Raw genomic sequence first — 27,061 nt, forward strand, 5'->3', positions numbered from 1 at the left:
GCCTTCTCGGACGGCAAAAAGTGTTGTTTATCGGACTTCTGATGGTTCGACTGTCCGGAAAAAAGCCAGAACTTCGTGATTTCGTCCGGTTACGATGATACATTATCCCCCCTCAGATGAGTGTCGTCGCGAAAAACTAATGGTACACACCCCATATAAGTTATCGCCGTCATAAGCAGTAAGACAATTTTGGAATGAGATTCCACACGGCGAGACAAGCTCGGAACGAGTCAAGAGCCGAGGAGGATGAGGAGGATGAGGAGGATGAGGAGGATGAAGAGGATGAAGAGGATGGATAATGGAGAGGTCCACAGCGAAAAATAACGTAATATATAGATCCGTAACTGAGTGGAGACGAGTTTCAGTCTGTGAACAATGTGAAAAACAAGCTTGAAAGAAGCAAAGATTGGACGTTAATAGTTCCGAGCTTTTTATCCGCTGGTCCAATCCCGTGTCCCGGAGTCTAACCGCCGAGCTTTTTATCCACTTTTCTCCACTCTTTTGTTCTAACTCCGTAACAGTGGATACATTGTTGAGGGCCGGTTTGTTTCCCTTTTGTTTTTCTTTTCTTGAAAATTTTCGTTGGGTTAATGGACTGGGATTTGATCCCGGGATTCTCCATCCTCAGATATACTTTTTCTCACCCCGAGTACCAAGAAGACGAGGCGATTTGACACCCGGAAAAGAGGAAGGCTGAGTTAGATCGAGCTGAAAAAAACCACTTGAATGATGTAAAAGGTTGTGCTAAAATCTTAACTAAAACTTGACCTGAATCGGAGAGAAGTAGAAAAATCCATTTGGCTCAGACTGATTTTTGACTTCATTCAGGATTTTTTTTTCTTTTTTTTTTCTTTTGGGTGAGGTACCTTAACTCAATGGGAGACGAATGAGAGGCAAACAAGCCAAGGCATCTCGGGGGTTGGAAATATTGATAGGCTTGGCTTGGGCTGCGGAGTCACGCTCGAGTAGGCGGCGCTCTGTCGATGCTCCTAACCTTATCCACGGTATACGGAACCAAAGCGAAGGAGGAATATATAGTAGGTTTCGGATGGTACGGGCAACCTAGAGCGACTTCTCGTTCCACTCGCAACTGTAGAAAGAGCAGCCTCTCCGTGCAGATCGATAAGGAACTCTAGCTTCCGCCGAGGGAGATTTCACCCTGAGTCTAACCTCGTGCTCTTTGATACCGAAATTTTTGAAAAAATCTTTCGATTTCCCTCTTTACATATTCACAGACATTCCAAAATATTTTTCAATTAAGGAAAATTTGGTTTTGAATTAATTACTCCATGGAAATTTATCCTAATGAACACTCGATATATATCATAGAATTTTCAATTAATTGGAGTTACAGCAGAATTTATTTTACGGTATTGTTTTTTATTTTTATTTCCATTTTGAAGAACTTTTCGTAATGCAATTTATCAAGACTTTGATTAAATTTAATTTTCAATTTTTTAAATTCATTTTTAATTCATTTTTTTATTCGAGTTGTCTTCGAGTTTTCCAGATGAATGGGAAAAAATGATTGGATAAAGGAAATTATTACGAGAAATGTCAGAAAATCGAAACCGTGAAATATTATTGAGTGCAATAGGAACAAGAAATGGACCCAATTTTCAGGAGTGAAACGTCAACTTCATGAATCAATTCCAGAAGACTCCACTTGACGAATAATAATCACTCCATTTTGCTCCCCGTTATTTATGGGCTGGTAATTTAATAACCGAAAAGATGAACACGAAGATAAACTCGTTGGCAGGGTGGACTGGCCAGAAGTAGCGTGAATTCATTGACTGGATATCTCACATTTTATCCATTTTTATATTATTTTTTGTTGCGCTTTCTCTTCCTCCGTCCCTAGGCCATATGGCACTCTTGCCTCAGCACATTTTCCAGGGGTGCGAAATGATATGGAAGTAATGGAAGAGCCACGGGCCCTTATTGTGCATTCGAGAGATTGACCCGTCAGATAGAAATTTCGATCATGAAAAATCCCAGTGTTTGCCTGGCCCTCTACCTTTTTCCATCTCACTTTGTCCGAATGACACCTACGTTGACAGATTGATACAATTCCCAAGAGCGAGATTGTCGCGACAGATTTTCTACCAACTGTTACACACCCGCTCATCATTACATCGACTTAAACTGACTTGAGTAGTAGAAAGAGACCGAAGTCCTTCATCTATCGCTCGGTAATATTTTTCGCACTCCAATAGCCATTACATCCTCATCATTCGTTGCTAATGACATGAGATTCATCAATTGAATCAATTGATCTATCAAATGAAATAAAAAATTGTAAATTATAAATTAAAGATTATAAATTTTGAAAGTTGAAATTTCTTGTGAAACATTTTAATCAAAATTAAATTAAATAAAATTCAACGCCTTGTCATGTTCGTATTTATTAAAAAAAATGGAATTCAGAGTTGAATTCTTAGTGAATTCCTCATTCAGTGGAGCGTAATTCATAATAATTGATTATACAAATGTCCAAAAAAAAAAAAATCCAATCAAATTGACAAATTGGACGTAATTGTAGGATACCAAAGATTTCGAGTGAAAGTGAAAGATCGAAGCGATTATTTAACCAGCAAAACTTGACATATCAGGTTGATTGCCACCGAAAACAAGTTCCTTACAAATTCCAACCACGAACACTCTTCGTCCACTTTCAACCGTCAATTTTTGTCAATTTTTTTTCTCGATGTACTACACTGAAAATAGGAAAAATAATGACAGCATGGGGTGATTTATCTGGTATTTATCGCACTAAGTGCGTAAAGTCAGAGTGAATTCATCCCCCGATGGAGGAACACACGTTGAAAACAATATGGTGCCTTGAGGTTCGTTAAAGCAGCCATATTTGCGATTCCTCCTTCCCCAGTGGCAAAGTACTCTCTTCCAGTGGTGGTTGGCTGAGGGGTTTGGTTAGAGGGATGTACATGGGACGATATGTTGTCGATGTGGGCAACAAGAATACCCAAACAACAGCGATACCATTGTACCAAGCAACCACTGCGTGTATCCATAACGCTCCTTTGTGTCAAGATAATGAAATTATTATCGCGTTTCATCATACCCTCCGGCCAAAATTAGCCTCAAATGAAGTTACAATTACGCTTCCGACGTTGGCATTTCCACTCCTACCCCCCAACCCTCTTCGTATCGTCGTCAGTCGTTGTGTGGGAGATGCTCTCAGCACCAGGAGTACAAACAAACCCAGGAGTCTAGAAATTGTCGGGTTGCCGTGGAAACGTCAGAGGACAGACGGAACCGCGATGAAACCGGATGGTCGGCAACGCTATACTCTACCAACGTTATGCCGTCGTTCCTTTGTCCCTGATGCTGTGAAATTTACCCCGAGCCAACACCGGGAAGATTCATACAATCGCTCAAATCATTTCTTCAGCGAAAAACAGGGCGTACACGGCATGAGAATTAAAATGCCGTCTTGTCGCACACATTATTTTGAATTCTTCATTAAAACGGGAAATCGATTTTCAGCAATCGAAGTATTGAGTGAATGGAATCGAAAAGATGGAAATGATCAACTTGAATACTTGAAATTATTATTCATTTGACGTTTAAAATTATCACAAAAATTATAAAAAATATTAAACCTCCTTGGACTTAATTCCCAACTTTAATTTTCTCTTGAAAGAAATGAAGTTATCATTATTAACAATCTTCTCTGAAAATGGAGACGGATTTCGTTGAATTTTCAAAGTGAATTGGAAGTTTTATGAATTGACAGAATTGGGAATGAGATGGGAATTTTCGATAAATTTGAGAGAAGCCCCTGTTGGGGACATTTTCATTTTGAAAAACAACGACATGATTTAACCCCACACAACGGAGGTATACGGTTATCGATATCGAAGAGAATAGAGTTTGATTCCACCCTATCGGGGGTTACGCCCGCTCTACCCCGTGGATGATATAACGCTATTGGCCGTGGCGGGCAAAATGACGACGTCAGCCGCCACAACTCACATCCCTCCCAGGTCCCTTTGAATCCTCCAACCCCTCTCAAAATTCTCCCTCCACTCGATCGAGAGAGACAGAGATAAAATAATGACGTTTGCAAACGCAACCGTGTCGCGTACATCTCGTGGAAAATCGTTGGACACGCATGGACAGCAATATAAAGGTGGGGATGGCAACTCGTTCTCGGGGAGAAAATAAAAAGCAAAAATAACGGGGTAAAATATTCACCGGTTGAATTCCACTGCAACACAATATGCGAAAATTCGGAATCGACACTTCCCAATTGCCCGTAAATCCCACAACTTTATAATTTTTTTTCTCCGTTAAAATCGGAGTATCAGCGATTGAAATTGATTTAAAATACTCGGCAATATCTTGGGGAGTCCATTTTATGATTTGTCATTTTAATTTGAAGTGATTTCGACGAATTTCTTGATTATAGAACGAAATTCCGTAGATGCCACAGGGTGAAAGTTGATCTGGCGGAAATAAAAATAGTATATTCTTCACCAAGGGTGGAAAGTCAGGTTTTCCGTTTGTCAACATGCCTGCAAAAGAAACTCGTGTTTTACCGTTTAAAAAACAGGAGAAAAGTGAATAGTTTCCGCCCTAGGATGGAAAGTCACTCCCAAGTGCGGAAAGTCTTGACTCAGACCATATACCCATTTACCCAAAATTTCGAGATATTTCGATTTTTCGATTTTCCACTGAAATTCTTGTCCCCTCACTGGCGATCGTAAATGTTGAGATAAGGACTGATATAGGCTCATTTTTCTAATAGGTTTTGACACGAAAAAAAAAATTTCAGAGTCTTCATGGAGCATTTGTTCATCCAAAATTGATAGAGGGGACATGAGAGTCTTGTCCTGGGGTGGCTTTTCACTGAAATACGATGAACTCTATAATGGCTCATAGATAGAGTCGTCGAGGGCCTTTTGGAGGATCCGACCGGGGGTCCCCACTTACACATTATTATAAATCGTGTGTTACATTGTGCTTAGGATTCCTCGTGACTTTTGACACCGGGACTTTGCATTGTTGGTGAACACCTTTTGTGTGACTTTGTGACACACGCACACATCAAACAAACAGGAGCTTCAAACACGCAGACGTTTAATAGTGTATGCGAATGAATTTCCAGAGGCCACGAGTTAATATAGTTGCAGGGATCAGCAGCTGTTTACAAACAATGGATTTTGCAGCGAGAGGGGAACCCCGGGAAACTTGATCTGTTTATTTATTAATAGTGTTATCCCTCGGCGAATGCACCGGTAACTTTCGACGGGGTACAGGCAGATCCTGAAAAAAAAATTTCTCATTCACCGGAATGATCTGTTAATTCCAGAACCTCTCCATCCGATTTTTTCTTGAGGGGGAATATTTTAGATTTCACTTGATTCACTCGGCGGATTTCGGGGGAGATGTGAATTACCGAATGGCCCTGATTATTTATTGATTTTACTACTTACTGAAAGCAGAAGAAAATTTTCCATTTTTTGTATTTTCGCGCTGATTAAAATTCGATTAAATTGTAGATTCTAAATAATGAAATTGGAAGAATAATTTTGGAGTACCTTCTGAAAGTAATTTTCATCTCCGTAAAATAAATGTTGATTTTCTGTCTGCGGAGAATTTTGACTGGTGAATTTAGCATAATCAAGTTAAAGGCAAAAGAGTAAATTCGTTGGGTGGTGGTATTGTTCTCCGTGTGCATTACGTCGAGAATTCTGGTTCAAAGAGGTGTGGTGGCATATCAGAGTACACCTTTTCCAGCTATTGTCCTTTAATCCAGGCGTCGGGCGGAGTACAATGGGTGAAAAGCCAGTGTCAGGCGTATTGTATCCTCTTGGTTCTGGCTCTTGAAATGGTAGATAGACCCGGAGACTAGCTATACCTTGGCCCAATCCTCTCAGACACGTTACGACCGCCAACTTACGCAACCATCTGTCCGTAGAACCGCTAAATTCACCCGAAACTCCAGAGATTTCCCATGTCCCCAGGCCACTAATTCCCCATAGCCTATTCCCCTTTCTACCCATTCTCGGATGCAAACATATTACCTTGACATTGTTCCATTATCATTGATTATTACCCAATCCTCCCTTTTTACTCCATTCAAAAATAATCCCCAAACCGTACATATTTTTATTTTAATTGGTGTAGCACCAATTAATACCGTTACGTGTCTCTATTACTGAGGAAAATAAAACAAATAATAATTTATTAATTAATTCATTTGCAAAATGTCGTTCACGGCAGAGATAATGTCTTTTATCAGGGGAATCAGGGAAATGCAACGGGCGACTTGAAAAGGGCCGCGGACTCATCAACTTTATTCCGATATGACAATGGTATTCATATCAGCTAGTGCATCAGAGAAATGAAACAAAAGTCAAGTAGAAAGGGAGTGTACACCAGCCAAAGCTCTGTTCTGGAACCACAAACTTTAATGTTAGCATTACTTTCATGCGCGACTTTATGCCAAGTATCCCATCAAATATATGACCCGGCGTTGCCGCTTCCCCAGGAACCTTCCGCTCCCCTCGTCCTCACCGCTTCAACTAAATTATTGCGAATAAAACTTTATACTCAAATTACCTCTACGCTAACTTTATCGCATTTCATCCGAGCGCTCGTACGGGATACGCTCCTCAATTCATAGGTACGGTATGGATGCTACATCCGTAATATCAAAACGCAATCCGTCGTTGAGATATTTTTGCCTCTTAAATCCAGCCATTAATTCTTATTCAACTTCTTGACTCTTTTTGTTTCGACTGAGAATAAAATGAAAAAGGTCGCGATCCTTTAATCCAGTCAAATCTTTCTGGGGAATTCGCTGTTTCAAGATTTTTTGCTCTCAGATAGAGGAAAATTATTTTCATTTGAGGGGAGTGGTAACTCGGATTAACGAAAATATTACTGTTGGGAATAGTTAAAGATAGTTAAGGAGTTTAGTTCTCAAGGAGACGTTTGGGAGAAATCCGGAGGCGTCGGGGGACATATACTTTATTCCCCCTCCATAACTTTGTACCATACCTATGTACTCACCCATCAAATGTGAGTACCAAAAAAAAAATTGTCCTCTGTTGCTCCGATAAAAATAGCTAAAAAATATATTTTTATTTATTTTTCCAAGGAGCTATTTTACAGAATTTAATACTCAATATTGATGACTCATTTCATCTCTTAATGAGATTAATTTCGATTTTTATTGATATTGATATTGAGTACAAATAACTTTTAACAAAATAGTTTTGAGAATAAAATTTTTTTTTCAACAATCATCGTTTTATCATCGTCCATGAAAAATCCAGGAATGAAAATGAACTATCGCGCTTATATTTTCTTAACTCTCGATAGATTATCCACTGGCCATATGGCAATCTAATAAACCTGATTTGGCGTAAACGGCTTATATCACAGGTGCAACTGGCAACTCGTTATCTTCGTGGTATCTGATATAATTAAATCCAGAACTTCAAAACCGCGGACATGTCGATGGCCTTTTAAAATCCACAATAGCCCGAAGACCGTAACATATAATTATCGTTGATATTAAATTATTTAGAAAATTACTGTGCAATTTTCATGAGCTATTTGATTCCAAATTGACTGGAATTCCTAGCTTTCAGTTATTTATACAAATCCCGGGGTATTTTACACGAATAGCAATACAATTTCTCAAGTTTCCAATTCTGCAATATTTATTTAATCATATATTTTCTAAAATTCATGAAGTCTGGTTTAACGAAGGCAAAGAATAATCAAACTTCAATAAAAAAAAAAATCGAAAATCGAAATAAAAAATTGAAATAAATAAAACCAATAAATTGGCGAATAGAATTTTTTTCCCTCGTCTTACATTCTCCAGAGTAATACTCCGATTTATTTCGAGTTATGAATAATTTCTGGAAGATTTTGGATTTTTCCATGCGATATATTGGCAATAAGTGGAGCTTGAAATTTGATAGTCCTAATGACTGGTAGATTTTCCCTTCCCCCTGCGGAGGCATGCCACGATAAGGATAGTGGCTAATTGCTGCGAATTGGCGAAGGTGGTGAATGAGAGGGCGCAGAGCGATATACACTCACGAATGCGAGTCTGTGGCTTGTTCCAGAGGGCAACAGGTGTCATCTGATTGATCGCCGACGCTCGCGGAGCCCCCGCGATTACCTAACCCGCAAACACATCGCCACGGGAATCGTCTAAATGTCGAGACATTACCACCGACCCATAATATGCGGTATCCAGTGGCTATCGGATTCTTTACCCCGTCGGTGTGACAATTTGTGACTGACAGTGAGGGATAAAAAAAATAGATAAATCGAAGAATCAGCGCGTGGAACCGCGTACCAATACATCAGGGATAATAAGCAGTTACACGCGAGAATAAACTCGGTTGGTTAGTCTCTCGAGTTAAACTGTGATTATGATAACTTTGCGCCGCGTCATCGACGTCCTGTGTACAATATATATTGGCTGACGCGCGAAGTGACCCGCGTAATCTTAATTAATGATCGTGCCAACCCTCCCATCCGCAAACCCGCGGCGAATCGAGCGCGGACGTGCCATTTATCATCGCAATCTATGAGCATATGAAATGTTTAAATACAGTGGTTGGTTTTTCCATGATTGACCCCACAGTCAATTGTAACGTGGGGGTTTATTGTCAGGATTTTAATGAAGATATTCTATTCATTATGTTGATCAAACCTGAATTGGTTGTGGTAATTGTAGTGAAATCAGTTCAATTGATAATAATTACACGTTTTTGAGTGATTTTGATTAAAATGTGGCTAATGATTCGTGTTTTATTGGGATTGTTTCAGAATTGTGAGGAATAAGGCAGCAGAAAAAGCGAAGCATGCTCATCAGCAGCAACAGGCGCAGCAGCAGGGTCAACCGCAGGGTCAGCCAGGTTCAGGTGGTTCTGTATCAGTGATAGCGCATGCACCGGCAACGGCGGCTGGCATTCCAACCAATGCAACAGCACCAAATGCCTACAGCATCAGCGGTATCCTCGGCATCCCCGCACATCATCAAGATCCAAACGGCAATAGCATCAAACGAAAACGCACTGACGACGGTAAGCACAAGTCACTCATATCAATCGACCATCAAATGATTCATATTTAATTTACGGGATAAATAATATCACGAGTGGCAATTTATACCCACTGGGGCATCAGTCAAATGTCCGTAGGGCGCACGTGTTGCCATTAATTTTCCTGTCATTGCGTGAATACTGTGTGCGTCCAAAAATATTCATGGCACGTGGCACCTCGGTTCTCTCTTCTCCTTTTCATGAAAAAATTTACCCACATTATCAATTAATCTTTCTTCAAATTTTTATAATTTTCGCAATTAGTGTTCCTCGAATTCTTGAAATTTTATTTCATTTCAAATTTAACTGGGGGAGACATGACACAGTAGTCTCGTTTAAATAGACATTTCAACTCGAATGAAGCTGGTGAATTAACTTGAGTCGAGTTGAAGTCGAAATTCGGAGTCGAGTTGATTTTTTTGAGTCAAATGGTACCGTTGGTGTCCAAGGTACGCCAATTTCTTAATCTGACAGTCAACTGAGATATTCACACCGTCCCATCGAAAATTTGCAAAGTGTACACTCGTGACGTACATACGGGTAATTCGATATAATTCCATTATGAATGCTCTGTGATATGCGATTGAGGGAAGTGGCGGTGGCACGAGCGAATGCGGTGAAAGCACTCAATGCTCTCCCCTCAGGCAAAACACGGCGTCGGAGAGTGTGCGGTTCGAGGGTGTAGGCATGCATTAGATTATAAACTTCACAGACCACAGCCCCCTCGGGCGTACCATATAATATTTGCGACGCGCCCGCAACAACGCATTAGCTCGGCCTTTTCCGCCTAATACCACCGCACTTTCCTCCACAACTCCCACTCTAATTTCTCCATATTCCCACAATCGATTATTCCCTCAATATTCGTCTGTGCCCCTCATCACTATCTCATTCACAGTGAAAAATATGGTTGTAGGAAATTTTACGGAACTGTCACGCAATTTTTCTCCGGCGTACCATCATTTTTATCTGGATTATCTCTTTTAAAAATTATGATATCGTTCACTTCGATTTTTTGTATCGATTATCGAGCCGTAATCGGTAAGCGAACTGAAAGTTCCATCATTTTTATTAAATATTTCTCTTCGTGTTCGATTTTTCGATTTTATTTTGGCGCCTCTCGTTTTTCTTTTTCTGCGACATAATGTACAGTGGTAAATTTTAATCAATCTAATGATCAATTATCGCTGATATCAATTCTATGGAAAAATTTAGACGATTTCCAAACTAATTACACGCGACCGGGGCCCCAGTCACTCTCTGTTTTTTTTTTTTTTCTTTTACCGCAATCTCACCTCGGTAACAAACATTGATACGCTTTCTAATTCTTGAAAGTAAAAAATCCCTCGAGAAGAGGAACAAATGGCGAATAACAAAAAATTCAGTCGACGCGGAAAAAAGCTTGTTTCACTGATCATTTTGTGGCCAACTGTTTTGGTATTAATTTTCAGCTTGTCTGGGGTTATGGGGGATTTTATGGATTCGTTTAATTAAGTTTTTAGAGGATTTCGTTCATTTTTCGGATATTTATGGATCATTAATGAATGCTAAATCAATTAATAATAAATCCAATTAAACTCAATCGATATAAAATACACATTTTACCTGAATTATTCTCTGAAAATGCGTATAAATATTATAAAAAAATTGGCAGGACTAAAAAATCCAATGAAAAAATTTCAATCCCTTGAAAATCAGTGGAAATCAAGAAAATTTCCCAACCGCCGCGCGTATTTCCCCAATTTCCATGGAATAATTAATTTGAAATGAAAATCTCCCGCCAACTTCATCGGCTCGTGAAAAAATGTCGGAATAATGCAATTTGTAGTGACGAATTGACCCGAAAAAATAGCCAACCGTGTCGATTGATAGATGAATACTTGAGAAAACATCTCAAGAATAAATTCAGGGAAAAATGGAGTTCCAGTCTGTTGTCGCGTTACATCTGCGTTCTTATATGATTATATACCCTCCACACATCCCATTGCAGATCCCCAAAAATCTCCCTCGATCGGTCTGCTTTCAGTTTTTCCCCCTCACCAACACATAACTACACACTTTATACTGATGTACACTTGAGAGGTCCACCGTAAACCCAGGGGTCCAGATTCACCCCAGAGTCCATTATTACCCGTGTATTGTATTGCTCAACATTGACTCAATTGCTTTCGAATAATGTCAGAGTGAGTGAGATCGAGAGAATATAATATGAGGGAAAGCTACCCCATACGCTCTCCCTTTTTTCGGTGTATATCAATCGAATTACTCGATTTACTGCTCTTTTTGGCTATATTCTGTGACCTTGTATACCCGCCGCATCCATAACTCCTCCCGTCGGGCCAATCTTTTTTTTTCTCCTTCCACTGAGTGGTTTTCCGTTTTTTTAACATGCTTCCCCCTTTTTTCTCGTTTCCCCATTTTTTTTTTCAACATTTGTTTTTCAGAAATGAATTTTTGACATTTATCGAATTCGATTCGAATTCGAAATCCATTTTAGATATGCAAAATGGAGAATAAAATTGACAACTTGAAGAATAAAGTGATAAATAACATCAGGAATAAAAAATTTCGGAAGTTCTTCCTTTTATAAAAATGATATATAATTCCTTTTTCCACTGAATATTTTCAAAAATGTTAAAACTTCTCAGGAATTCTCCGAAAATTCCGTAAACTCCAAAAGAATTCAACTAGACATTCCCAAATCGCTCTGACATGCAACGAATTCCCCATTCCCCCCGAGAATTCCGCCTTCCCGATTTTTCTTCCCCCGATTGACTTTTAAATTCCGTTCTTTGTCTCCCGAGGTCTAAGTAAACTTCCACCAAACATTAATTCGATTGAAAGTGACCGTGAATCCGATTGAATCGCGAAATGGCAAACTAGAATGCCGGGGAAAAGGTGAATCCCTCGGAAAAGGAGAAGAGAAGGATCTGGATGGTGCGTAATGGGTCGACTTGAATATATGGAAAGTGGGCAGGGGATTTTATAGCCGACAGTGGTGCACACACTCGAATCAAAATGGCCCCTGGCTCCCGTCGCTCGGACAATCACAACTTGACAGGAAGGTTTAACGAGCCCTATGCTGCCACTCTCTCCCTTCCTCCAACCCTTTCCCTCATCCTCCCCATCCCTCAGATGGTCATTTAATTATTCAGAATACCTCGTACGCGAGTCACCTCGACATGTCCCATTCCCCTCTGTCACTCGTATTTCGGACCAATCCCTCCCCATTCCTCCCCATTCCTCCCCATTCCTCCTCATTCCTCTTCCACCCTCTTCTATCCTCTTCTACCCTCTTCTACCCTCTTCTACCCTCTTCAGCCCACCCCCATACCTTTGTTCTCCTCTGTGGTGGCACGATATCGCAACTCTCCCTTTCTCTGTACACCAAAACATACCACATGTCTGTTATTCTATATTAAACTACCCCGGATAGGCGCCAGATAATAAAGACGTACTACAGAATAGAATCGAAATTATTCCTGTATCTATTAATGCCGCGGTTTTTTGCAAAAAAATTAATTCCGTGAAGAATTATTAAATCTCTTACAAAAAATAATCAGATGTTACGAGGTGTCACTGACTTTTGAAAATCATTTTCTTTTTTCCTATAATTATAATGTATGAATACAATATTTTTTAAATTGGTGATTGAATTTTTTTTTACTTAGTGTAAATTTATTTTTTTTTTATTTGCATGATGCAGATGAAAATAGAGATCTGAGCGACCATGCGGAGGATGACCTGAAGAGACAACGGAATAACTATAATGGAGACCAGCTCTATCCTAACGCAAGCATAGTAAACAACGTAAGCATCAAATTATTTAAAAACCTGAAAGATAAATAAATATTAAATTATGGATTCTTAAAAAATCGAAAATTCAATAAATAATTAACAGATTAAAGATATTTTGAGCTCATTCCTATTAAATGTAATCAACTACCTATATTCTGAAATAATAATTGATATAATTAATAATAATTGAACTGCAATAATTATCTACCTGTTTGATAACCACCCACCGCAATTCAAGACACGAAGAAATGAATAAAAAACAACTAAAGAAGTGGATTCCATTTTGAATGAGCCTTGCCAATCAAAATGGCCGTTACCTTGGAATATCGAATATTAATCATGAACAATTTTTATTGCAGTTATGGTCAAGTAAATGGAGTATCAAGGACGAGCATAACAAGCTGATGAGTGAGCTTGGTGGAGGTGGAGCTGGAAATAACAATTCACAAGGTGCCAACGGTGGCAGCGGAAATGCCGGGGGTTACTACGAACACAGTGGATTTCCCGGGAATACCATTGCTACTTCGGCTGAGCTGTATGACTCCCTGGGCACAATCAGCACAATGACGCAAGCGCCAACCTCCCACCTTTATTCCCCGCCCATAGGGGGCACCATAGGTCAGTTCAATCACCAAAACATTGGTAATCCTTATTTATTTCTGTGCATCCCCCTTCCAACTGATAATATTGGTAAAAGCCCGGAAAGACCTACTCAAAATTATTCATCCAATCCACGATGGAATTGTCGAATAATATGGACTCAGTCTTATTATTATTTATCAGGATTATTTATTTATTTATTTATAAACTAAAGGGTAACCCTCACTTCGATACCAGGAGTGAAATAATCGGTAATGATCTGTAACGTCAATTCGATTATCTGCGACTGAATGTTGATGAATTGTTTTGATTGTCAGGTTCATGATCAAATATTTCGCTGAGGGCGGAGAGAATTCTAGTAAAAATTACCAGAAAAATAACGTGGAAATTGTAATCAAATTGTAATCCGCGGGAGGAGTGAAGTTCAGTAAAAAGTGTGAGCTGGAAGAGAAATTGTACGAACCGTCACATGAATTCTACGATCTCCGTAAACATTATTCACTAGTCTGGTGACTCACCGCTGGATTAACAGCAAATCTTACTGTCATTTTTCCCCTGCAACTGACAAATTTCACGGAACAGAATGTAGAAACAACACATACATAAATACCCATGAATATTTCATTGTTTATTGAAACATAATAAGTGAATCGAATTTTCTGTGAAATTTTACTTGTTCAGATAAATTGACGCGTACGTAACACTTTCGTATTTTTTAATGAACATGATAAATTGAAGAACCTATCAGAATTATTGGACAGGTAATTCCTTTAAAAATTCCCGAAAACGATATCTTGTTTCAAATTACGTGAACGGTTCCATAATTTTGACTGGATATTTCTCTCCGCGTTTTTTTTGTTGTAAGTTTCTCTGTATATGGTTCAAGTGTTTTTGGGCAATGGGTGGTGAACCGTCGTCTTGTAACCATTGAATGAACACGCGAAAGAAGCCAGCCGTGTAAGTGGCAGAACATCTCATGAAATTCAAACTGCTCTGTCGTTGAGATCTTCCGAAGAATCCGCCCTACTTCGCCCAATTGTTCTTCTCGCTCCTCCTTTACATCCCTCTACTTATAGACCAGATTAGTTCACCAGAACAAATGGATACGGTTTAAATTCCCCTCATTTTTTCCTCTGGTAAAAATAACCAAAAAGAAATTCCCGAAACAATCTCCCCTTGCGATTGCAATTACACAAACGCACATTACGAACATCAGTAATTTTTTTTCCAATCCAAAAACTCATAATTTTTATCCAAATGAATTTTTCACTCGTTCAAATAATAATGCACTCCATCCAAATAACTCCAGATTGATTTCAACTTAATTTTTATATCTGGTAATGGTAATTAATTAAATTGATTATACCACAGGTGGAACGCTGACGCCACTCGCTCCTTTGTCGATGCAAGAACTGAAACTCAGCCAAACTCTGGACGGGGCTAATATGTCTCCTTATCACACAAGCGGTGAGTTAATTTCATCAGTATCAAAATCCTTGTTTGCTAAATCCAATATGATGTTATAAAATGCTTGTTGTACGTGTCGTGTGCCTTGTTTCGCAACCTCTGCATATACCGAGATACATATCACTTTCGAATTGCATATCTACCATATCGAGTGGCTTTATCTTGCAACATATTTCATGTGCTATATCCTCGTACATTATGAACTTGGAAGTAACACTTTCTTTGTCAATAAACGCGATGCCCCGGGCTAGATCGAGAATTATCATTTTTTTTTCTGGAGTTCTTGAAAGTTGTTTGAGCACTTCAGATCGTTTCGAAGATTAAAATCTATAATAAATTCACAAATCGAAGGCGATATCTGTAGAAATGAGATAGGATCTTCCAAAAAATCAATGGACTGATTTATTGGATTTTTCTGTTCCAGCAATGGTAGAATTTTATTATTTTTTGATTTTTTTTATCTGTTTTTCTTTTGGAAATTCAATTCACGGAGACGATGAGATTTTTACCTTAACGCCATATTAGATATATTTTTTATATATTTGCCATACCAATTATTCCAACTGCATTTTGAATACCACAATTCTTCACATTTTTAACAATTAATTCAAAATTTTAATTTTGCGTAAAAATCCATTGAAAACCAAAATTCTACAATGTCAAGAAATAAATCGAAATTTCGAGTAAAAAAATTTCCAGCAATGCCAGAATGACAAATTCGGTGTCACTTTTTAATTGAAATTGATTTGAAACCCAGATGATTGAAGCTTTAGATGATTTTGTACCTGAAATTTCAATAAATTTCAACCAGTGGTGCACGTATAAATAGTGTGCTTTGATAAGCTAGCTAGTGGCTCAATATACGAATGTTGCATTGTGTTTTGTGCATGAAAATACCAGAAGCCAGTACCGTCGCAGTGTCGTATGTTGGTGTGGGAGGGGGTGGGGGCGAGCAGAGTCCTCCAGTATCGCTGCACAATGAGGGTAATGCCACCCCCGCATCAGGGAATGCACCAGGAGGTGATCAGGGTTTAACTGTCCTTCAATCACCAGTATCGCAGTCCCAGGTCGCCTCAACGATACCACCGTATTCAACCATGTTGCCGAGCTTTGGACACTACGGCACAGGTCAGTACTTGTTTATGAGTTTTTATGAGTTTTTATGAGTTTATATCGAGTGAGTTTCGAGTTCCGAAACCAAGAAGATCGCAGGTAAGACGAATCACGAGGATTGACCTGTTGTGCCTGATGATGCCTGATTAATCGGATCCGATGAGTTCACTGACTCGCGGGCTGTCTTATTATTTTCTTATCTGGCTTTTTTTTTAATTAATTTTCCATTTTATCTGTGTGTTCAGGGAGTGGAGATTATGCCTACAGTGCAGCGTACTCTCAATACTCGAGTGCACCATACAGTGGGTACGGCTATGGAACAGCGACAAGCGGGTTGCTCAGTAAGTAAACAGTGAGTATGATAATCGATTAGGAAGGGGTCGATGGACAATGAGGCGTACGAGGGGAATATTTCAGTCGGGGATCTATTTTCGTTTTGTGGATCATATAATTATCATGTAATGGAAGATCATAATATATGGTCGCAACCCCTAAAATCAGTCTCTGAATTATTTCTTTCAGACTCTACGTACTACTATTGCAACGGGGATACGCTGGCGTCTTCCCATAATAATTCACAACAGGGTGGATGTAACAACGGTGGACCGGAGAGTAGTGCGGACGTGGCGAGTCGTTCACCATTGGCTGCTACCAGAGCAAGTAGTGGTGCTAGTGCTGCATCGCCAACCGGAAGTGCCTGCACAAAGCCGGATCACACAAACACCCCCACAGACCTGTACCTGGCTTAATTCGCAAGGCGACGCGAATTGTTCGTTCGAGTGATTATGAAATACCGCATTCAGAGAAGAAATATTACTTTTGAGAAAAAAAAAATATTCACTTGACACAAGAAAATATTTTCTTGTCAATTTGAGGAATTGCAACATCTCCTGGGGAATCATTTATTTATCACATCGTTGTAAGATAAAAAGGAGAAAGAAAATCGATCTCGAAATATCTCGAAATATCTCGAATGACCGTAAGACGAAACCGACCCGCCACCACGACGTCGTGGCTAAATCTCAAACATTTAGGGGACTATCTCGTTCGGGAAAAATTTTTTTTTCTGTCAATATGAGAAAAACAAATATTCAGCAATTGACGGAAAATTTTCTTGTATAAAGTAATTTTTCTTTGTTGAAAGAAACTTTTTCTCTTGGTTTACGATCTTAGCGACGGGAGTCATGAGAGAACGAACGCCATATCACAAGATTAAAAAAAAAAACCAATTGAAATTAAGTACTGATCTCTAGGAAGGACTCGAGGTGATCGAGCACCTTCTGTTACATACATTTCAGTCCTCGATGTCCTGTCAATACGAATACTATCATTATGATTATTAGTACTATTACCATTAATCCATTTTTTATTTCTCGTATTTTCTTTTAGTTGCGACAAGTTCACGTCGTTATGCGCAATCACAAAGTTCTAGCACCCAACCTGTTGGTAGTTTAATTTATCATTCTCAATTAGCATAATTTTCTGGGCGAGTGTATCGCAATCGAGGACTTGACTCTCGATGTTAGGCCTGTGCTGCACGAGTCGCAATAATGAAACAACGAGGACAAATTAAAACGATTGTCTTCAATTGTCTATAACTCGACAACCGTAGAGTAGAATATGCCAATTTTCTTTTACCTCGAAGGACATGTCTGAAGCTTCAAAATGAGATTTGGCTCGTTCAAATCCCACCAATGAATCGCGAGATACTGATTGTAGCGATCAACAATTAAACAAGATCAATGAAAAACGATTTCGTGTTCGAAACGCCTTCAATCTTCTCTAACTTGAGAACGGCAGAGTGAAATCGGGAAATTTTTTTTTCGGTTTTCGAGAATTCCTTTGAAGTTTCAGAGTGAGATATGACTCGTTGAGACTTCACCTACTGATCGAGGAATATGGACGATTGAAATGTTTGTTCTGTGGATTATGAGAGGGCTTATGTAGCACAACCCTAATTCGATCGCACTTAGCCTTCGACTCTTCATGGTATAACCGTACGCGCATAGTAGGTGAATAGACACGCCTATTATTCCTGAGGAGAACGTCAACACACGCAATACATTAGCACCAATGTTTCATTTCCCTTAATTGCGTAGGTGTAGCAATGTCTCAGCGCTATTTGTCTCCGTTGCGCTTCTCATTCCCACTCTCAGTCTCATTTCGAATTCTGTTAAATTGTTTTCCCAATTATTTAAAAACCTTAGAAGGAGAACTGAAAGAATCAATACTGAAGAAGAAAAAAAAACGATTAACGATTATTACCATTTAAGAATATTATATATTTTTTGTAGAAAAACCAAAGACCATACAGGATTATGAAGTACTTTATGTCACATTCGGCATGAGACAGAGTTGAACGATGATCATTACTATCTAATGGATAATAGGTAATTAATTACGGTAAATGTGATTGTAAATAAACATACATAACCAAGAGATATATAAGTACGAAGCGGTGACGAAGGAAAAGATGGGTTTCCCTCAGATGAATATATCATTTGCTACTCTGTAAACCAAAGCAACAAAAATTGGGGGATCGACTGAATATTTCGGCAACGCCTTTTTCTCTTGATTTTTTAGCCTTGAGCTCTTCGTGAACGTTCTCTCGGGTCAATCTTAGAGAGAATTCGCGAAGAAATCGACGCTCGTTTGCTGGTTGTATATCTCAGGATATTTCGATATAGAAACATCCAGGCAATAAAATAAATGCAATATACTCAAAGAAGGGATTGATTGTGAAGAACTGATTCGAGTTGACGTATGTTCGATTCTGGTCGATTTTCCATTCGATGTACGCGGTATTTCAAGGAGAAAGGTCTCAAGTTGAAATGCGGACTTGAAAATGTGGAATCGAGTCGACTTGAATCGAATTAAAAACTCAACTTGAATCAAGTCTAAGAATCGAATTGAGTTAGTCTCAGACATCGACTTGAACCGATTAAAAAAATCGAGTTGAATCACTCCGAAAAATCGACTTAAATAAAACGGAAGAGTCAACTTGAAAATTTCCGAAGAGTCAACTTGATCCAAGATCCGTTCACTTTCGTATTTTTTTCATAAAAATCGGGCTGTAAAGTCGTCCATAATTTGTCGAGTCCAATAATAAAGAAAAAAATCAGAGTAATCCCCCTGATTTACCATCTTCTCTTTCATGGTTTGAGCGCATGTCAACCGATGCAGATTAATTTTATTCCGTATTCACGTAAGATAAAACCAAGAAATTTGTAGACTAATTAATTCTAAAATATTTAAAATTTAATATATTAGGGATGTCCCGGTTGAATGGATTCGTGGGTTTATTGATGTTGATGAGAATGAAAGAATAAATAATGAGTGGAAGCTTGAGTGTTTTATTTTTTATTTTTGAAAATACTGAAATTATTCTCGGGACTACGACTCTTTTGTAATAGTAGATATTTTATTAGATGATAATCAGAAGTATTTCTTTCTCCTGTTTTTTTTTGTAAGGGACTGTTTGAGACAAAGTCTCATGTTGTAGGTGAACGTCACGTGTATTTTCTTTTTTTACTTATAATTTTTTAATTATTTCTCCCAGCCCTCGCTGTGGAATTATGTCCAAAGTTCACTACGATTATTCACAATATTTCAAATAATTCGCATTTTTACATTGTTACTTAGTAAATAATCATCATGACGAGCTAGAGTAGACGCCGATAATCATAATGACGATGATAGTTGTTATTTTCATTAACTTTTAAATTATTTAGATCATTATTATCATTATTATTACTATTATTCATTACGATTATTTAATTTCTTTATTATTTATGAATTTGTAATAACGTATGTGTAATAAGTTTTGCCAAAGAACTTTGAAAATGAAGCAAATAGCGCAATATTCTAGACTCTTTTCTTTCCAAATAAATAATTCACGATGGAAGGGGAGAGCAAATGACATAAGTAAATGACAGTTTATGACTTAATGACAACGTATTTGTTTTTTTTTTCTTTTCATATATTTTGGTTGCACTCGGAGGGCCCTGCACAACTTTTTCAGTAGAAAATTATCTTCTCATTATTTTAAATTTAATCATTGGTCCTTGTGATATTCTTGTTCCATGCGCCACTCTTGCCGAGTTTCGCTGTTGATACTTGCAAACTGAAATCTGTAAATCCTTTTTAAATAAATATGAGGTTTATATGACCTTTTGAATTGTCATGTTGATATCAAGTTACCTTTCCTTATTTTTTTCCTCGTAGTTTTGAAGATTTCCCGCACTTTTGGAAGTTGAGAAGGAATTTCCGGGGTGATCGAGATGATGGAGAAGGAGAGATCTAATTAGATAATATTAGCTACCTGTTTGAAAAATTCAAACCGAGAAGTAATGGCGAAGCTTGCGGAGAATTTCTCCGAATGGAAAGAACTAGTGAAATTTTTGTAATGATCTTTTTTGAGTCGAGATGAATCGATATGGGTGGATATTAATCGATATGAATCGATTTGAGTCGATATGAGAAATTCTAAAAATTCAAGTCCTCCTCTTGTAAAATCGGTAAAGTCACCAATCGAATTTAAAGGATACCCTGAGAAAACGAAAAACGCCCAGGGTCCGACAGAAGTATATTACCAGCATCTGAGTACGTAATTTACCGCCTATCCATCAGTAAATATTCCCACAGGCGATACTGAAAATATCTTTTTACATTCCCTTTGATTATTGATTATTATGAATTTTTTTATTAAACCACTTTCAATCTTCCAGAAAAAATGGCGTTGTAGCATTTTAATTCGAGATTATAAAATCATGACAAAAAATTGATAGAACGATTAATCAATAAAACAAATAAAAATTATCCATTCATTTATGAATTTGTGCATTACTCTGTACATAGCAATAATAAATCATATCTAAACAATTATAAAAGTTGTAAATTATTATTATTAATTATGCGTGAATCAGTTCCAATTTTTTTAGGAAATTAATTTCATTAGAAATTCAATTATTTTCAGGCCAATATATATATCAATATGTGAAAATATATTAAATATATGGTATACAGCGCATATGTTACAAAAATATTAAACAGGTATTTATTCTAATGGAGAAGAATAGTTTTAGTTTAAGGAATTGGCTGATGTCAAATCGGCGTACTTGATGTACATCATTGGTCCTGAAATATCTGTATTAACGATATACGATATATTGTATATCGAAACGAAGGTACACTCCGTCGGTATAAACGATTTCTGGAGTAAATGTTTCATTCTGGAATCCTGTGTACGGACTGGAGGTAATTTTTATTCGTCCGAAAATTCTTTGTTAATAAAAATTTCATTTTCAAGGATTTTCCCTTTAATCTAAAATTGAGTGATTCAAGGAATGAAAATTTTGGAAGAAGTTTCCACTCCATTTAAATAATTTCTAATACCGCCGAAAAGATATAATCCCAGAAGAAAAAGAAGCCAGAATTTATTTATAAAAATATTCAATTCTACAATAAAAATTCGAGTCCCGATCGTCCAATTCATTCGTGTCGATCTTAATTACTATATTTCACTTATTATATACATAACTTTCAGCTCCTCCCCTTCCGAATCCTGGAACAAATAAAAATTATTATTCATCGTAAAAGTAATCTCAACTATTGACCTCATCACTACATTATTCCATGACAATTAACGCACAACGTCACTGGTTAATTCAACACTGAATATTCAATATTTCGTCTTATCACAAGTCAAAAAATGGTGACCGCTCTCAATTTTATTCAATAATGCCATTACCGCGGGAAATATTTCAAAAAAATATAACAAATGAAAGAGGTAATATAAATTATTTAAATTGTTGCTGCCCTCAATTATTTTTGAATCAGTCTTCAGGGCAATATTTTGTCCAGTAATATTGTAATATTTTTTGTTATGATGTTTTGAGTTGTGTTGTTTAATATTTTTTTTTTTATAAATCCATCCATCCAATTCACAATTACTAAGATTCGTCCCTCGAGTTGGATTTATTTTTCTAACAGAGTGTGTCAAAGAATGGAATAATTAACCTCCAGGTCCAAACAAGGCTGCGTAGCACGGTTGATTGCAGTAAGGTTTCCCCTCGTGCTCCGAGTGTCCGCCCGGTGTCAAGGTTTTGTTACATTTCTCACATCGTAGACACGCGCCATGCCAATCCTTACCCAGAGAAGTTTTTCGCTCAGCTGTAAAAACGAAAAAGACCCTCGAATTCCATTCCCTTCATTCTGAACGAAGTCACGCAACAAAAAAAACATTTTCTCCCTCCGCAAAAATACTTCAACCCTGAAATTCGGGTTATTGTTATCAACAAATTACCAATTAATACAAGTAATCACAATCAAAATTATTATTCACGAATTAATTGATTTAGCCCTAAATCTCTGCGGAATAAAATAAAGAACAAATTAGTGAAGACTAATTATAATCCACGAATTTTTTTTTCTAAACATCGATTGATCTCCGAAATTAATGATTTAAACAAAAATTACGAAAAGACTTTTTTTTTCATGAATTTCATCAGCTTCAAAAAAGTCCCGAAACATATTCCGCTGAAATCGATAATTAGCGTGATAATTGGGAAACTGTGAAGAGCATTCAATGAACTTGTCTGCGATGGTTCCTATAATCACTTTTGGAACAATTAATCCAATTAATTTCACCTGTTTAAATCGCCTCTCCAATCGACGACAGTGAACAAAACGCGATACTCTGAATCGTAACATTTCCCAGTGGTAACAAAGCGTCAAAGACAATGGCCCCACCAGAAATTTATACAATTCCATCGAGATCTTCAGATGCATTGTTCCACCAGATGCACCGGGTTCCATTAGCAATTCCGTAATTATAAATCCAAAATGAGATGATGCCTAGGGGCAGCTTGCAAAGAGCGCCTATTCACTCCAGCAGCATCAGCAAATGCTCAATGGATGACACGCAGAAAAACTCCACCTCGAGATTTCAATTTATTGTCATGCACGTTGCCGCGATTTCGCGCGCCCTGAAAGCACCTCATTGTCCGGGCAAAGCAAGAAAAAAAAAATATATATCCAGACTCCGGGGGCTTTCACGATTATCCAAGTATCAAGAAAGAGGATAAACCACAGAGCTAAGTACACCAAGAGAAACCGTGTCTCCAAGGATGTCTGCAATACCTCCAAAGCCCCTTCATTTGTACTTTTTTTCGGTTCACCCTTTTCTTCAGCAGTAAGAGGAGGGGAAACGTATTGAAACGGAAAATGAGACGCCAGGTTGCTGACAAAATGAAAGAAACGACTGAGGTCAGGAGTAAAATGCAGGAGAGAGAACATCAAGGGCCATTAGTTAATTAACTCCTAATTATGAAGGAAGCAACCAGAAGGAACAGTAACAAGCATCGAGGGGGGAATAAGGGGGAGGGGGACAACCCCCGTCGGTATTTCCGCGTATCAGAGTCTCAACAGACTGGGCTGTGCACGCATCGTTGCATCCTGGTGCTCAACAATCGCCGGGTACACAGTCTATATAGACACCAACAAACCCTTTCCACCCTCACCTCCCACTTTTTTCCATAGTTTTACTCATTTTTTTTTTTTATCCACAACATTTTTTTTTTGTCGGCTACCTTGGCTCCCCCTGCAACTCAGTTGGGCGTTGTTTTTTTTTTGTTAATTTTTTTTTTCACTCTCTTTTGCCTCCATACGTCCTTTTTCGACTAGCGTTCTCGCATGCTGCCAACACTTTTGCATGGCTTGCGCATAATCCTTTCTCGCTCTTGTGTTTTTTTCATGTCCGCTCGTTTCGTATATTTCCCCCCCCGTTTTTTTTTGCCGTCCCACTCTTCTTAACTCCCGCACCACTACCCCCTGGCCATTCTTCAACAAAACCTGTTTCATCTCACTGTTCTTCTCATTATTACCTACCGTGAGGGGGAGGCGGGAGGATGCGACTGTGCCTGGGCTGCAACGTTTCTTTGTTATTGTCCTCGCGGGCGGATACTTTATTGTTGTGGCTGGGTTGTGGATGCACACGCGGGGTCTTGGATTTTTGTACTTTCTTCCATTTGGAGAATTCAGAGGGTTCTAGGCGGTTTTTCTACCCCGACCATCGGCACGGGGAGGATTTTCATAAGAGCCAATTGGACTGTTCGAAAAATGAAGTGACTCGAGTCATTAACGAATTGATTTGAATTCTCCATTACAAAATCATATCGATCGATGCCCTTTGATCAATCAAGTCGAGTCAATTAAACTCAAATATCAGCTTGAATAAAAATTTTATTTTTATTTATAATCAAGTTTTGAATCGATTTGAATCAATCCGAAAAATTGTCCATTTAAAAAACCGTCGTGTCCATTTAAAAAAATTATGAAAAGAGTTGATAGAATAATATCATTATCAGACGTTTTAATTTATTAATTATTCACTGCGCGTTTTTTTCTTTAATGGGCATTTCGGAGTTCAAATGGTATCACAATACAGAGGAAACATTATTCGCATTACGAAACCTTGGGGAACTCGTTATAGAGATGATGCCTAGTGACATAATTAGATGTTATCCTTGGAAATTATGTGAATCACGCTATGACGGATGAATGTCCAGGGATATTCCGTATCAAGCCGATATCAACTGGATTTCATGAGGCGCCCTTATCATTCGCGGTATTTAATTAAGCGAAATGCAGTTATCTCGCATTTCCACCGGCGAATTCGTCCACCATCTCTATCATTTCGGCGACAGTTATAATAGTTGATGAATGCTGCCACCGATAATGATATCTCAATGTTCAAAGGTTCTTGCATTCCTACGAGCGATCGTGTGAAGTTCGGAATATATTTAATAATTACAAATCCATTGTCGACCAATAATTAAAAATCCACACGCAGACAAAAATTCATAATAAAAATTCTCGAGAACCAAAAATCAGTCAAACTTTCTCAAGAATTTTCTAATTTCTGTAGCTGTGTAAAATGGCGAGAGCTCTAAATCTGGAATATCTCCGGAGAAGTTGTAGGGCAAGAGCTTCACACGTGATCTTTCCACTTAAATTTTTTCTTCCCTCAGAATCCAAAAAAAAAACTCGTGAAAACCTCCGCTAAATCGACTTGAACAGCTCTTTAATTTCTTCCACATGCGAGGGGCTATCTGTAATGCAAAACGACTGAACACTGCGCATATTTTTTAAACGTCGTGAGACTCGATGAAATAGTGCCTCTAGTTTGTAAATTGAAATTGGAAACCACCGGTGAAAAAACCCATACGTCACCATATTCTCCGCTGAATTCCGAATTTCAGAGGCAAATAAAACCTCTGCGATGAGAAATCGATCATAAATAATTCATGATCCCAAATTGAACAGAAAATCATCGACAAATTATGAGAAAACCGAAGTAAACACTACGCACTACCTTCCGCAAAAAACCTCTCCATTTTATTCTTCTCCCATTAATTTGAAAAACCTTTTTGAACTCCAGAAATTTTTGACATCTCATTCTCATGGATCATACGCTCGTGGATTACCCAGTGAAATAACTGTTTTTCAAGTACTATCAGAGAATTTATAGATATGAATGAATTCTCGCACCTTAAGCTCATAAACAAACAGGTTTGTATGATCTGATGTCATCAGGGGATCGAGTGAGGCGAGAATTTTTTTTTTTGATTATTCGCCGGGATTATACTCCAATCATGTTTTTATGAATTATTATTCTGATAAAATACTCTCTTAAGTGAATTATCATTGCAAACAAACACCCAAGTTCAACGCAAAATGGAAAATTTCGTGAAATATTACGATAACTCCGGTTTGGAATTATGGTAATTGATAATATTGAGAGATGAGTTGGACCTGATGAGTCGATTTGGCTCCCGTTCGCCTGCAGACAACGAAATACTTCAAATATTGCATAAACTTGAATTTCCAACTTGCGAAAACTGACAGATAGTTTGCAACAAAGTTATAATGAAATATTATGATGATCGAGAATTGCGAGAGACCAATGGAAACTGACGATTCAATGCTTCTACTGGAACAGGTAATAAAGTTTTCCCTCAAGTTTTCCCACAAACAGGCAAGTATATTTCAAGTTTTTCAAAGTTGACGCTTTGTTTGCAACGAGTTATCGGGGAATATTGTGATAACTCTGAAGACCTTGGGATATGATAACTGAAAATTCTGAGAGATGAATGGAAAGTGATGATTCAGTACTTGACTTACCGAAATAGACGGGTTTATTGCACTTGGGACAGTTGGGCATGGTGAAGTGTAGTCGGAGGTTGAGTAAATCCTGTTAAGCAGTGAAGGGCGCAGAGGATACCTCTGGAAAGGTGGTCAAGCGTGCACTGACTACACGGCTCTACGTAGAGGTAACGTAATACTCGCCACACACTTCATTGAGCGTGTAAGTGTAGTGAATTGACAATAGTACCGTACATGGTGATGTAATCCCTACCATGCTGATTGTGGCTTCATGTGTATCAAGTGTATTCTCCGCTACAGTTTGCTGTTATTTTTTTGCTGTTATTTTTTGCGGTTTTTTTTGCTGTTATTTTTTTGTCGGGAATGCCAAGATTATTTTGCACACCCAAATAAAGTGACACGACAGAAAAAAAAAAGTGAATCGGCTTATTTCAATATTTTTCAGTGGAAAATGTCCCGATCCGAACGAGAGATTGACGATAGAATTTCGTTGGGTAGATTTGCTAATCGGGAGTTATTTTGGAAATTTTTGCAGTTTTTTTTACTCGATTCCGACCGGAATTTCCCGCCGGGATTCGAATCCGGATCTTCCAGTCACGCGCGTTTATGTTTGACGGATTCTAGTCTCAAGTAGGATCGAGAATATTTGGGTGGAAAATATTGTGGTTTTCTTACAACTACTTCAGTTTTATGGAGAAGAATTTGAAATTATAATATGATGAGAACATTATATGGAAATTAAAGGAGTTACGAGTAGCGCTACTATATGCAACGTCTCGTGCGCGTGAGGTAATTCACGTGACTCTAGACTCAGGGAT

The 27,061-nt window shown here is 38.1% G+C and overlaps 3 protein-coding genes across 3 annotated transcripts in view; 2 read left to right on the forward strand and 1 right to left on the reverse strand.

Moving 5' to 3' along the window:
- LOC105268030 (paired box protein Pax-5-like) overlaps positions 1–9,133 on the forward strand; it is a 39,974-nt gene extending 30,841 nt beyond the window's left edge. Inside the window, exon 4 of the mRNA XM_011307263.1 lies at positions 8,827–9,133. Within this exon, the coding sequence (XP_011305565.1) occupies positions 8,827–9,133 (307 nt within the window). The remainder of the gene's footprint in view (positions 1–8,826) is intronic.
- On the forward strand, positions 8,843–17,167 carry LOC105268006 (uncharacterized transmembrane protein DDB_G0289901-like). The gene is made up of 7 exons (XM_011307226.1): positions 8,843–9,083; positions 12,808–12,911; positions 13,259–13,517; positions 14,871–14,966; positions 15,867–16,094; positions 16,325–16,420; positions 16,602–17,167. The coding sequence occupies exons 3-7, from the start codon at positions 13,304–13,306 to the stop codon at positions 16,826–16,828; spliced, it is 861 nt and encodes a 286-aa protein (XP_011305528.1). The 5' UTR covers positions 8,843–9,083; positions 12,808–12,911; positions 13,259–13,303; the 3' UTR covers positions 16,829–17,167.
- Positions 17,168–21,497: 4,330 nt separating this feature from the next.
- On the reverse strand, positions 21,498–26,402 carry LOC105268007 (cysteine-rich protein 1). The gene is made up of 3 exons (XM_011307227.1): positions 26,262–26,402; positions 22,098–22,250; positions 21,498–21,642 (listed from the first exon to the last, which is right to left on the reverse strand). The coding sequence occupies exons 1-3, from the start codon at positions 26,299–26,301 to the stop codon at positions 21,599–21,601; spliced, it is 237 nt and encodes a 78-aa protein (XP_011305529.1). The 5' UTR covers positions 26,302–26,402; the 3' UTR covers positions 21,498–21,598.
- Between the last annotated feature and the right edge of the window lie 659 nt (positions 26,403–27,061).

The sequence above is a fragment of the Fopius arisanus genome, unplaced genomic scaffold (assembly GCF_000806365.1).
Source record: "Fopius arisanus strain USDA-PBARC FA_bdor unplaced genomic scaffold, ASM80636v1 scaffold00052, whole genome shotgun sequence".
In the NCBI taxonomy this organism is placed as follows: domain Eukaryota; kingdom Metazoa; phylum Arthropoda; class Insecta; order Hymenoptera; family Braconidae; genus Fopius; species Fopius arisanus.